The sequence below is a fragment of the Mycteria americana genome, chromosome 19, assembly GCF_035582795.1.
Source record: "Mycteria americana isolate JAX WOST 10 ecotype Jacksonville Zoo and Gardens chromosome 19, USCA_MyAme_1.0, whole genome shotgun sequence".
Lineage (NCBI taxonomy): Eukaryota > Metazoa > Chordata > Aves > Ciconiiformes > Ciconiidae > Mycteria > Mycteria americana.
Window position 1 is genome coordinate 3186374 of NC_134383.1, and position 13151 is coordinate 3199524.

General features: G+C 49.1%; 1 protein-coding gene across 1 annotated transcript in view; it reads right to left on the reverse strand.

The window, feature by feature from the left end:
• The window catches only part of NECTIN1 (nectin cell adhesion molecule 1), a 106097-nt gene that overhangs the window by 15100 nt on the left and 77846 nt on the right, over nt 1–13151 (reverse strand). The window contains exons 6-7 of the mRNA XM_075521422.1: nt 2198–2345; nt 93–180 (exon numbers count right to left, since the gene is read on the reverse strand). Coding sequence (XP_075377537.1) covers nt 93–180; nt 2198–2345 — 236 coding nt within the window. The remainder of the gene's footprint in view (nt 1–92; nt 181–2197; nt 2346–13151) is intronic.

A 13151-nucleotide genomic window follows, 5' to 3' on the forward strand; every position in this document is an offset into this window, starting at 1 on the left:
CAGTTTTCCAAAATTTAGGCACTGTGGACACTGCTTGAAATCAGTTTTCCTTGCCAGAGGAAGGAACTTGCAGCTGGGCTGGGGAGGCAAACCTGGATGTCTTCGGCAGTCAGGTGGCTTTTCATCTCCTGTTTCCTCTTTGGTGGAGGGGCAGGTTTGTGGGATGGAGGCAAGTCAATTCTGCAGATAGAGAAGTGGTTGCCGATTAGAGAAAGAGAAAGGGATCTGCTTGCTTTGATGTGCTGTAACAAGCTGGATCCTGCATGCACCAAAGATTGGATAGTATTTGTCACAGAATTGCCAATATAATCATATAGATGATTCTCCGTAACCCCCCTGTGCCCTCTTTCTCACCCCAATTAGAATTGTTAATAGAAATAAACTCCATCCTAGCATTCTGTTCCTAATTCCAAGCAAATCCCCATGTCGGATTGCAGATCCCGAGGGTACAGCTGGGATACCTGTCTCCCAGCACTGTTTTGGAATGGCTCCAAATCATCCCATGGGAGGTGGCTCATTTTATGGCTGTAGGGTACCAGAAAGTGTCTGACAGTGGTCACTCCAAATCAACAAGGTAATGTCAGCCCCATTCGGGAGCTTACCTGGAATGGTAGCCCCTGCCACAGGCTTCCCAGTAGGAGTTTGAACCTCCCTCGTAGACATGCTATGCCACGCAGGAAAGTTTATCCCTGACCCCCAGTCAGGGGATCAGCTTTTGCCCCAGAGCATAAGGATTGGCAGACGTTATAATCCCAGCCTAGAGACTGTCTCTGCAAATTCTGTTCATAGGCACAGATGTGACTAATCCTTTTACAAAACTTATTAAAACTCTGATCCACTAATTAGCTGGCTTCCCCTCCCTTGTCTCTGTACAAACTTCACCAGATCTTCTGATAGAGATGGCTGACTTCCCTTGGTAACCCAATGGATTCCAGCATGGGACCAGAGTGTACGGGTGAGGGGGAGAGTGAAATGGGTCCCTGAGGCTCTGGAAAACATCGACTAAAGAAAAGAAATGCTATTAACTTTCGGAGGCTTTGGAGCAGACTCCACAATAGAGGCAGCACCTCTGCAGGCTAGGGCACCATTGTGTTTCTATTCTCAGCTAAAGTGGCTCTTCCCTGTGCCTGAGTGGAGGGCCATTGTGGGAAGTGGATTGTCTGAATGCATCTCTATCATAGGGCCGATGCTGTTGATGCAATTTCACCTTGTGGTGCTATTTTTTTATTTGCGTGCCTTTCTGTCTCTCCTCCTGCTTTCCCCGGTTCTCTTCCCTCCCTCTCCTGCTATCCTCCAATGCCCTCTCTCAAATGGGGTTAAATGGAGCACAAAATGTGACCAAGATGTAACAACAACGAGGTAGGGGGTTGTGGAAGATAAAAGCAACTTCTAGCCTTTGGGCTTTCTGTGCCTCCCCTATGAGATGGGACCGAAGGGAGGGGTGCTCAAGCCCCACTGCTCAAAGGCGGTGTCAAGATAGAGCTTTTCAGGGAGAGGCCAGGGTAAACTGAAGAGGGCTCTGTTCGTGCTGCGTAGGCTGAACTCCGCACCACCCAATTCCCTGCCTGCGGTCCGTGCTGCACAGTGTAGGGCAGAGCAAAGCGAATACCTGTCAAAGAGGAGCCCCTGGGGTGTCCTCTCTCCCTACTCTCATATTGCCAGCGTTCATGTCTTCAGGCTGGCACCATATATACAAAACTGGAATGCCGAGTGGATACGTACAGCTCTTTGGGATACGTTCAGAGCTGCTCAGACCCTATCAGAGACCCCTCTCTGATGACAGAATGTGATGCAGTCTAAAACAGGAGCCTGAAGCCATTTCTCTGAAAAAGGAGGAATAGGATCCTGTCCTACCACTGGAGGTGGGAGTGGCCCTGGCAGCTGCACCGTGTCCAAGGAAAATCAGCATCTTGGTGAACACCGTTGTGCTTCAGTTTCCAAGTTAAGGCTTGCGATAAGAGTTCTAAAACAGGAGAGAGCAGGATGGAAAGCACTCGGGGGCCCCAAGGAAGGGAAGAGAGTCAGAGGAGTGAGCCAGGTCATGGCAGACAGGAAGAAACGGCAGGAAAAAGTTTGCCGCCAGGCTTTTCTTGTGTGCAGGTAGTGGAAGGGCCAGCGGTGCTCTCTGTGTGCTGCCCCATCCAATAGCACCTGTACCATCACTCTGCTGCACTTCTGCGAGCATGGGGCTACTTACAGGTCATTGTCCGTTTCATTGCGGTTCTTTTGTTGCCGCCTGTAGACAATAATTACGGTGACGGCCACGCCGATGATGAGAGCTGCTGCGATGACTCCTCCCACAATCCCAATAATGCCTCCTGGGGCACCCTGAGGTAGTGGCTTATCTGCAACACACAGGAAGGCATAGGAGAGAGGGTCAGAGCATCAGACAACACAACCAGTAAGGCACAAAGACCAGTAGAACCAGGGACTCCGGGAGCAAAGATGCTAATGTGCTCTGAAACTGCCTCAGGTAGCCATGTGCGGGCAGCTTCATGGGGGGAGAACAGGTCATACTGAAATGTAGTAGTCAGAGCTCAGGAGGAACAGAAACCTGTGGCTCCAAGAGCTAACCACTTCCTTACTCTATTCTGCAATCCCCCCTTAAATCAGGTGGTTATTCCTGGATCTGTTTTTCTGCCTTTGTTCTGTCCTCGAAGAAAGAAGGGTTTAGGCAATAAAGGTTCTTCTAAGCAGCCACCCCACGTGGTGCAGAGGGACTCATGCGGACCTGCTACTTGATATTATTTAACTATCTTGAAAGCATTCTGCAGGGCTTTGTCACAGTGGCTTCACGGAATTTCTGGTGCTGTTGAAATGAAGGAGAGCTTTGCTATTAGTGTAGACCTGGAAGACCTAAGGACCAATGCTCAATTTAGTGAGGTGGAACAGAGGTATGTGCACCCCTAACCCTTACAAAAAAGATGTCCTGAGTGTAGGATTTAGGGGCGAGGGGGAGGTATATCGTATCTTGCATTTCATCTCCTGTTTGCCCCATGGCTGGAGAGCTCTGTGACTTGGGCCAGCTCCTCAGTGACTAACGTGGACCTCATTCAAAGAAAACCTATCCCATGGGCCTGATGGAAAAGTGCTTTGAAACGTATGATAAAAGGATTTAATTTGCTCTACCTTCCAACCTAATTAAACTTGAAAACTAGCTAATTGGTACTTTGTACTTACAGCTCTGGCAGTGATGAAAGAAGGAGATAATTGGAATGGAGGAAGAAGGAGGAGGAGAAGGAAAAGAAATTCAGGGGAGGGGAGTGAGACAGGGATGAGGGAACAAGGTGCTTTGTAGAACTTGTCTGTCACACCTAATTTTTGTACTTTTCTTAATGCACTGGCTACTGGCTGCTCTTAGAGACTAGATACTGGATGATATGGACCTTATTCTGCAACAATTATGGCTTTGGGTATCATAGTGGTAGCCAGTATCTCCACTAAACTACCTATCCTCAAGGTCTCAAAATTATACCCACTTTACATGTGTGCATGGTCATAAAATGTATATACACACATTCCCAAACCACACGGGACAACTTATACAGGACTTTTCAGGGTGAAAATCTGCCACTTACTCCCACCTCACATGCATGGATTCAGCACTTGCTTAGCTCGAAGGCTGGGCTCCCTGAAATCCCACGTACCAGGTGCAATTGCAGAACTGACTGTGCTGAATCATTGCCAACAGCCTATTCCCAGATCTCACCTCACAGCCAGCCTTCTTCACCTTTCAGATTTGCTGCTGTCATCCAGAAGTGAACTGAGGTGTATAAACATTTCCCAGGGAAATCCCCTCTCTGGTCAATACCAACAAATTGCACAGCAGAGAACTGGCATGTTTACTGTATCAGCACAAAACACTTGAACTCCCAGCACCGTGCTGAGGCATTGCTACCAAGGAAGAATTTACCCTGGGAATTGTCTTGACACTGATCCCCTCTCCCTTTGCATGCAAACCTGGTTTTCTCTTGCCTCGCAAGGGCACCCCAGAGCATCCATCGGTCAGCGTCCCACACCCTGCCTTCCCCTGTTCCTTAATTAAGAGCTCAGAGCTGTGCGTCTTCGTGTGGCAGGATGCTGTAGTCATCAGAACATGAGGCCCTGCTCCCCACTGTTGTCAGCAGTGACAGTCACTTTTCTTTCTCTTCCCTTCTCCATAAGCCACATTATCTTGTAAATAATATTTCTGCCTTGAGACAGCTCACTTACAGCCGTGCTCAGGCAGCCAGCTGACGTGTTGCAATCCAAACCCCCTGACAGCATTCAAGATTGTGGCAGGGACGGCGACTGTAAAGAATCTTCCAGTCACTTTGGCTGGGGCATTTCTGTGATGAATTGGCCCCTAATGGCTCTCTGGATGGCAGGTAGCAAGCAGAGAACATCAGCCTCCTGCTACCGCTGTAAATCAGTAGGTGTGTATATGTGGGGGGGGGAAGGGGGCGGAAGGAGAAAGAGGGAAAGGGAAATAAATAAATAAATAAATAAAGCTAAAATTAATCTCCAGGAACCTGAACAGGGCTGTGTGATAGCGGAAAGGGGCCAGGAAAATTTAAAGAGGGGAAAATGCAGCCATCAGTTTGCAGAAGAGAGAGGGGTAAATATAGGGCACTGGGTAAAGACAGTAAGGGGATGAGGAGAGGGAAAGAACAGAGGAGCACAAGGAGAAATGCAGATGTTTTGGGGTGTATATCAGAGTACTTCCTTTTTGCCAAGCTCCTAAGACTATGGTATGAACATCCTGGTGTTGGTACCCATCCCACCTGCCTAAGAGGGGGCTGTCTGGCAATGCAGCGCTTCCACAGAATGGCACGTACCAAAAAATGACAAAATCCTATGATAACAAGCCCTGCCCCTGTGTGTGCAGGTCTCTTTCTTGAGGACAGGCTGAGTGAGCCATCCTGCAGAAATGTTGGTCACATTTTTGCAGGAGTCCAGCTAGGAAGCTGTGAAAGGCAACAGGGATAATTGCTGACAATAAGAGGAAACACCAGGAGACAAGGAAGATAAATGAGAGATGAAGGTCCTGAGAGAGCAAGAAAGTGCAGAGGAGAGGAGAAGGAAATGGGAAGAGGTAGAGAGAGACCTTGTTTTTGCTGGCTCTTCTCCCCCCCCCCCCCCCTTTTATCTGCATCCCCAGCTGTTTATTTCCTCAGTCTCCCCTTCCTGGGGAAGAGTTGTGGCTAGTACTATTTGGGGGGCTCACCTGCAACCCAGCCTATTTCCTTCCCTCCTCTGTGTGTGTTGCTCTTTAACAAGTAGTCAGAGGCACCAACAGGGCTTTTCTGGAGGGCAGGGTGGCTGCAAGAAGGGGTGTTGTAAGTCAAACAGGAGGGCACTGGGAAAGCCTCAGGAGAAGATGAGAAGAACTGGCAGATGAGGATTCAGTTACCTTGACAGGGCTTTTGGGCAGCCCTGGGAAGATGTTTGCAAGGCTTGTGAATCAGGATCAGAATAAATTGGCAGGACAGCTCAGGGGCCTCCAGACTGGAGTGGGAAAAGGCTTTGCCAATTAAGAATGTAAAACCCCTTGCTCTGTGTCACGCTCGAATAATTTAAAACTCTCCAAAAAGTTTGTGTGAAGCAGTTGGCAGTGAGGCAGGTACCGGAGAACCCAAAGGGGCTGAACGAACAGTTCAGCCTTATCTCGATGTCTAAAGGCTGCTGGGAACTCCTCGTTCCTACTGGAAACGGAATTAATTCACAGTATTACAGTTAAGGAGAAAAGAAGGACATCCCACCCCCCATCTCTTTCAGAGCAGTTTTGTTCATTACTTTGTTCTCCCACGGCTCTTCTGGAGATGGAAGCAGACACAGGAAAGGAAGAAAAGTAGTTATCTATCTGTAAAGCATCCTTCCCAGTCACCTGATGGTGTGTGTCTCTGGGTTTCCAAAAGTAACTGGTAACAGATGAAGATCTTTCTACCAACTACATCAATTAACACATTTTGTGAGGTGCTGACACTGTAATTCACCAGTCCCAATGCTCAGTTAAATCACATCCAGCAGTCCAATGCTGTTAGTTTTTCACATCTCCCAAATAAGTGAAGAATGTCCACTAGACAAGAATGTCCATCCTGGAGAGATGCATCAGGCACAATCACAGTGCACAACTGATGCATAGTTTGATAGCACTGGCTATGAAAAAACCCTCGTCCAAACAGCTGCAGGGCTGATGACTCTTGTCTGTATGGACAGAGCCACGGCTCAGATTTACTGCAAACAGCCATGGTAGCATTTCAAAGCACGGAGACAAATGGACGGAGCTGTCCACACGCACCGTGCCCACGGGGTGAAATAGTGCAGCTGCAGAGCGCAATAGTAAATAATAATAGAGGAACAATGAAGGCTTTGGAGAACCAGCTTGCAGGAGAGCAAGAGAGATGTTCCCAAAGGGAACTTGAAGTGAGACAAAGATGGATAAACTGGAAAGCTTCCAGAGAAGGGTATGCCAGAGCAGAGGAAATGACTCACTTGCTCTTGGTATGGGGGGAGTGATGTGGAGGACTTTGCAAAAGGAAAGGAAAGAAGAGACAGTGTCTGTCACTTTTGGAACTAGGGTCTCTTCCCTTAAAGCTACTTGTGTGGCTGGGACATTTGCATCATGAAGCAGCCTGGCTGTTCTTAGGATCAAGACTTGAGAGCGGGATATGTTACATCCCCACCAAGCGTATGTGCCTGTCTGGGATTGACCTTTTATGTAAAGCTGTGACCGGCCAGATAATTCTGCACTTGCTGCAGTATATGCACAGTGACATCCAGCCTGAGCAGGTGGGGAGGAGCAGATCTGTGGAATGGGGTCCTGCACGAATTGCACAGACAGCTGTGGGGTGGGACAAAGGTGCTGGCAGGCAGGAGGGCTTCATTTGGATGAGAGGGCTGGGTCTCACGCTGGTATTGCCTTCTTTCTATCCTGACTGCCTGCCATGTATTCAGCTGCCCTAGGGAGAGCCTGAGCCCCATCTAATTGCTGATGCACTAACCTGCATCCCCCAGGTAAATCTGGAAGCTGAGTCAGTCTCTGGGCCCAGTTCACTGCAGCTCTGAGTGAAGCTAGTTTACTCTTCTCCTGTCTTTGCCTCCTAACTTCAACTAGATCCCTCGGTACTGCACAGAAAACCAGCATAACAACATACAACACCTCTGATAAGCCATTTGCTCAAAGATCTGCCTGCATCTGTAACCAACTGCAAAGTAGGGTTCCCTTTCCATTTATCACCTCCCCACACAAAACAAATCCCCATCTATTTCACAGCCGGCTAGCCAAGGTACTCAGTCTGTGCTGCCTTGCTCACAGACACATTGCAAATCAATGGGAAGGAATCGTGATTCTTCTCCTTTCTTTATGCTAGCAGCTTTGAAGCTCTTCTAGCTGCCAGCCTTGCTAGAGTTAATGTTACCTTGGTGCTCAATTACATCCCTGTTCACAGGTATATACAGCCTGCGTGTCTAAAGCAGCCTGTCCTGGTGGTACAGTGTCAGCTCAAAGTAAGCCTGTCTGTGACCTGGATTGTCACCCTAATCCAGTGGAAAGAGTTAGCACTTGCTGGATTCTTTATGCCTGCTGAACCTTTGAGGAAGACGATGAGATCAGATGATGCATATTTATAATACACCCCACCTGACACATTCCAGGGAGCCTGACACACGGCAAGTTCACAGAGCTAAATTAAACAGAGTTGAAAAGCTTGGCAGAACAAATACATCTCCAGTTTGGTTTTAAAGACACGATCAGGATTGGCTAATTTGAGACATGCTCCAATAGCATACACACCCCTAGGCACAAGCTGGTTCAGAGCCTCATGACACCTTGTGTTTGCAAAGGGTTAATGAAATGCTGTTCCCAGGAGACCCAGAGATGTGAGCTGGCAGAGCTGATGGGCCAAAGGGTAGATAAACAGCAGGGCTTGCAAGTCACTGGAGATTTTAAAGGGATCTTAAGTCTGAGGGAGGAGAGGTGGGATAGGTTTCTCTGGGGGCAGTTCCCTTCACTGTGTATATTGAGTGAATCCCTTGCAGGGACAGCTAAGCATCCAGAGGATATAAGGGATTAAGAAGGGAAAGACACTGCTTGGAAAGTTGAGCCAGTGGCACTGGACCATTAGTGTGTGACGTTGAAGTGCCATCCTGCCCCCTCAGCAGCATTTCCTTCATCCATCAGAGCTGGGTCCAAAATCTTCGTGCCCCTTCCTTTTGTCCTGGCCTGAAGTGGAGAGGAGAAGGGGACCACAGGGACCACAGGGACCACAACATCTCTGTCTCCTCACACCTAAGCCCCGCTCAGACCTTGTTCCAGCTCAGATCCTTGCCTAACTGCAGGTGGAGGTGACCAGGCTGCAAGAAACACTTGGGAAAGCACTTCACAGTGAGGAGAACCTGTCCCTGTGCAAACACAAATCAATGCTCGATGGTCAGTTTGTGGTTTGCAGCACCACTTAACCCCTGCAGTATCCAGAAGCAGCTCTGTTACCAAGTGCTGTTCATCTAGTGACATATGGTGAAAGAAGGGGAGTTAGACCTCAGCACGGGGAAGAGAAGCAATGTGGTTAGCAAAGGTGGCTGGCAGGGTTTTCTGAGCAGGAGGAGCGTCTGGGCTCCGCTTGGGGACAAAGGCATAGCAAGAGCAGAGCTGATCTAGCAGCCCTCCCCATCCCTGCCTCCCAGAGACTCCTCCAGCTACAGAAAGAGCTCGGGATCTCTTTTGCTAGAGAAGGTGCTTCTGGGTTTGTGTCACCTCAGGAGCTGGAGATGCAGCCGGCCAAGCAAAGGTTAAACACCAAAATGAAGGCAGAGCTGCTTTTCTGCCTCTATGCCCTGATATAAGTCAGAAGGAATTTTAAAAGCCGTCACAGCCTGTCCCGCCAGGGTGTTTGTTGATGTAACTCTCATTTACACAATTAGCCACCACCCATGCGAGTGCCAAGCCACGGCTGCAGTCCTGACACTGCTGCCGCACAGGGCTTCAGCCTCATTCCCCTGGAAATCCCCCGCTGCACAGGCTGGCTCCGCAGGGCCCTGGCGAGGCAGGGCAGCTTGCCTCGCACCAGGGGCTGCTCCGCTTGCTGCTGCACCTCCCTGCCTCTGGGCCAAGCAAATGGGTGCTGGGAGGGTCTGGGTTATACTGCGTATTTCGAGTGGGGCCAAAAGCCAGTGTCGCCAAGGGTGGTGAAACAAACAAATGCTCCTGACTGCTCTCTGCATTGTCCTTCCTCTCCCTCCCACAAGTGGGAATCCCTCACAACTGCCAAGCCCCTCTGTGAGTGACCTGATATATCCCCTCTCTAATTCCTCCCTGCTGAAGGCCAGACGACTGGCTATCCTCTGGGTCCTGAGTGCATTCGGAGCATGGGTGTCCCGCTGTCCAGGTATTAATCGCAACATCCCTTTAAGATCCCTGCCACTTTGCTTTTCTCTGTAATTTTTACTAGCCCAACTGGCACTTAAAGACTTTGCAAACCACTTGCCTGTCTCTGATGAGGTTTTGGGAGAGCTTGGCATTGTGGTGCGCAGAGCCAGCCCTCCCTGGGGTGCCTGCTTTGAGGAGCGTGCCCAACTGCAAGTGGACACATGGATGTGCTTGATATTAGTGGAGATTTCACACACATTCCAGAAAAGGCAATTGCTTTGCCATTCACCAAGGGTGGAGGCACCTCGGCTCTCTCCAGTAATGACCAGCTTTCTCCCTTTCCTCTCCTGCAGGGGAAGCAGCAGAGTCATCTTTGGTTAAGTAGCATTTGGTTAAGTAGCTCCTGGCTGCAAAAGCATGTCTGGAATGCAGCTTTAACCCCTGGTGACCTTCCCTTGCAATGCTTCCCAGCGGCCACTAACAAGGATGGGGTTTGGATAGCAGCAATAGGAGCAGCGTGTTAACCCCATGGCATCCAGAAGAGATGAGGACCGACTTCTGCAGAGTAGCTGTTGTAGTGGGAGCTCCCCTGCAGATACCTCTCACTGGGCTGTTTTTTCTTCCATTCCTGGAGCTAAGTGTAGCAGTTGTTAAACAGCACCTGGAAACATGGTTTGAAAGCTTAGGAAGGAAGCCTTTTCTCTGTGTGAAAGGACAGAGCTTAGCAAAGTCATTACTGGGAAACAGAAAGAGCCAGTTGTTCAGAGGGTGCAATAGCAAGCAGTCATTTGCAGCAGTGTCCGCCCATAGAAACTGAGCCCTTCTGTATGTGCACATGCATGCTTACATCCCCATGCTTTCCACTCCGGCAAGAAATGTCTGCATTAACTCCAGATTCTGGGATGTCCCCGTCTCTCTGTGCCACTCAGTGGCTCTAGCAAAGAGGGGCCAGACATGACCTTGTTGTCTCTAACCCATCTATCCAAATCCAGCACAAACCTCACCCTGCCCTCTCTCCACCCTGCTTGGCCAACTCCACAGACGGCCCTGCCTTCCCAGAAGCAGGGGCTTCACAGCTCAGTGCAGCAGTATGGAGAGTGCCCCAGCCTGTTTTGGGGGAGAAGATGGGCCCGGGAGAAGATGGGAAATGTTATCTGACGTTTCCTCTGCCTCCCAGCCCTTAATTTTAGTTCTGCTTCATTTCCTTGCAGCTCAGCAGAGTAATGAACAATCAAATCCCTTTAGTAATTTATTTCTTCTGCTGTACAGTTTCGAGGAGGTGATGACACTTGAAATTGCCTCTCCTGGAGGGATGAAGGGGCCAGATCCTGAACCCCATTACACCAGCGTGTGTCTCTCTTGATCTTAGCAGCCTGCTATAGCTGCCCAGAGCACAGCGTGGTCCCAAATCCATGTTTAGCCAGAGATACAGTCTTGCTCCCTTGATGAGTCCATTAAGGTCATGCTATTACAAGCAGCCACCAGATGAATTCTGTCAGATAGAAGGTACAGGGACTGCAGCTCAGACTCTTATCATTTGCGTTAATAGAGTTAATTTGCTCAACAATCTTCAGCAGCACTCCTGGGAATGTCTCACTCTGCTTGGCCATGTGCCCTGGGCCGTATTTGTCTCCTATTGCTTCTGGCGTGCTTACAGCACGGGACACCTGTATCTTGGATGTCCCCAAAGGATGAGATCAGCTCCCTGTTTGCATCTACGCAGAGAGACCCCTGGGAGTTAGGTGCAGACACAGGGTATGTGTGGCAGGGCGAGGAGGAACTGCTCTGCTTCTCTGTCATCTGGCCAAAAGTGCATGAGCAGTTGTGCAAATGGAAAGGTGGACAGGGCTACAATTCTCTTATCTCCCTTGGTAGCTGCAGCAGCAAGGAGGGCTCAAGGCTGCTGTGCCTCTTCACACACACCCTTCCCTTCTCTCCTCTCCCACAGCTTCCCAAATACCCTGGAGACCTGCTGCAGTCCAGACAAAAGAATGACTCTTCAGCCTCCTGGTGCAGGGAGGGAGCTGCCAGCCATTCTGGAGTGATGTGCAAGAACGAAGCTGTTGGATGCTCATGTGGCTCTGACCTGGACTCTAGTGCCACTGCCTCCCCTCCTGCTCCTCACACGCGTCTTCCTGACCGGCAGTGCCAAGGGTAAGATCTGCTTCTCCCAAGCCAGGACAGTCACTGTGCCTCCACTTAGTGAAAGCATGTCCCCGGCTGCCCCCATTCAATCCTACTCCAGGAGGGGGACAATGATGCAGAAGGCAACTCAGACTTTATGTTCCTGACCCTTTTCCCAATTTCTCCCTCCTGTTAATGGCAATGAAAGATTCCTAACACACCTTCCCTCCTAACTTCTCAAATGTCTTGCAAGCTCTGCAGAACAGTCTCTGCCTTACCATGTAACCACCAATACTTAGCCATGTAACCTTATTCAGCTGGGTATTTGTTAGCTTGCACATGGGGAGCTTCCCCCATCTCCAATATAGATCAAATGGAAAAGCTGGAAAAAGAGCAATTAGTCAGTATGAAAGAGAAGCTGTGAAGGACAGGCGATTGGTACAAAAGCTAGGGTTACCCTGGGGAATACAACAGGAGTAAACGAAATCTCTGCAATGCTCTGTAGGCACTTTACCAGATGGATATGGTGAAGAGGGCAGTAATGATTCAGAAAAGGCAGAAGATTTGAATAACTGTTCATGATCTGTCTCTGGAGACCAACAGACATTTGTTTGTGGCTTCTGAGATGACAAAACAATTTCCACATGTTTGAGGATGACAAGACTGAGGAGCTTGCTGGACACCATCTCCTTGGGTACTCCACTTATTACAAGCAAATAGATAGGCTGAAAGACTTAGCTGAGGAGATCCCTAACTCACTGCCATTAGTTTTTACTAGTTGTTGAAATAGTTAAATTCTAGAAGGTTAAATTCTAGCAGACTGGAAGAGGACACAGAGAATGACTTGAATACTACAGGGTGATTTGCTGGCACCAAAGAAAAAGCTAACACAGGTTCCAGTTAATAAAGAAGTAAAAGGCAGGAATACAATCAATGCCAGTCTACACGGTTCGTGGAAGATGGGTCTTGTCAGTCAAACACAATGTCATTTTTTGCCTACTAAACCAGTCATCTCATCAAAGTAAGTGTAGAGATGGAATAGAAAACAGATTAAGAATGGCTAACTGACAGGTCTCAGAAGGAGTTGTCGAGAGGGAATCACTGTCAGTGAGCACGTTTCTACAGAGTCCAGAAGGAGGGGTGGTGGGCCTGATGCTACTCAATGCTTTCACAGGGCTTGTGGAAACAATGACCACCTCAGTGCCTTAGCAATCCCTGGATGAGACAGAGGTCGGTGGATTTGTAAAGGAGCCGATTAATAGACTCAGGACATTGTAATTCAGCCATTGCAATACTCTGTATCCCTGCTGAAGCACCTCTGTTTTTAAAAGGAAGAGGACCCAGAAGGGAAGAATGCAGACGATGCCCAAGTATAGCTTTTCAGTAAGTCTATTGAAACTGAACCTTAAAGAATGTTCCTTTACATCACCCTGGTGAGAAAGAAACTGGTGCCAACCTGCAGTGGAGGAACACGGGAACAAGCGAGGGCTGGGAGTTGAACACAGAGTCCCAGAGGCTGCCAGAGCTGATCAGTCACAAGGTCATGGTGTAACCCGTGGACAAGCCTTCCCCATCGCTAAATCTCTTTCTCCCCACCCTAATCCCCTGCTGCGTGTCAGCCTTTTTGGCTCAGCAGTCAGCTGAATGCTGAGAGGGGGAAGGTGACCCGCTCTCTGACACA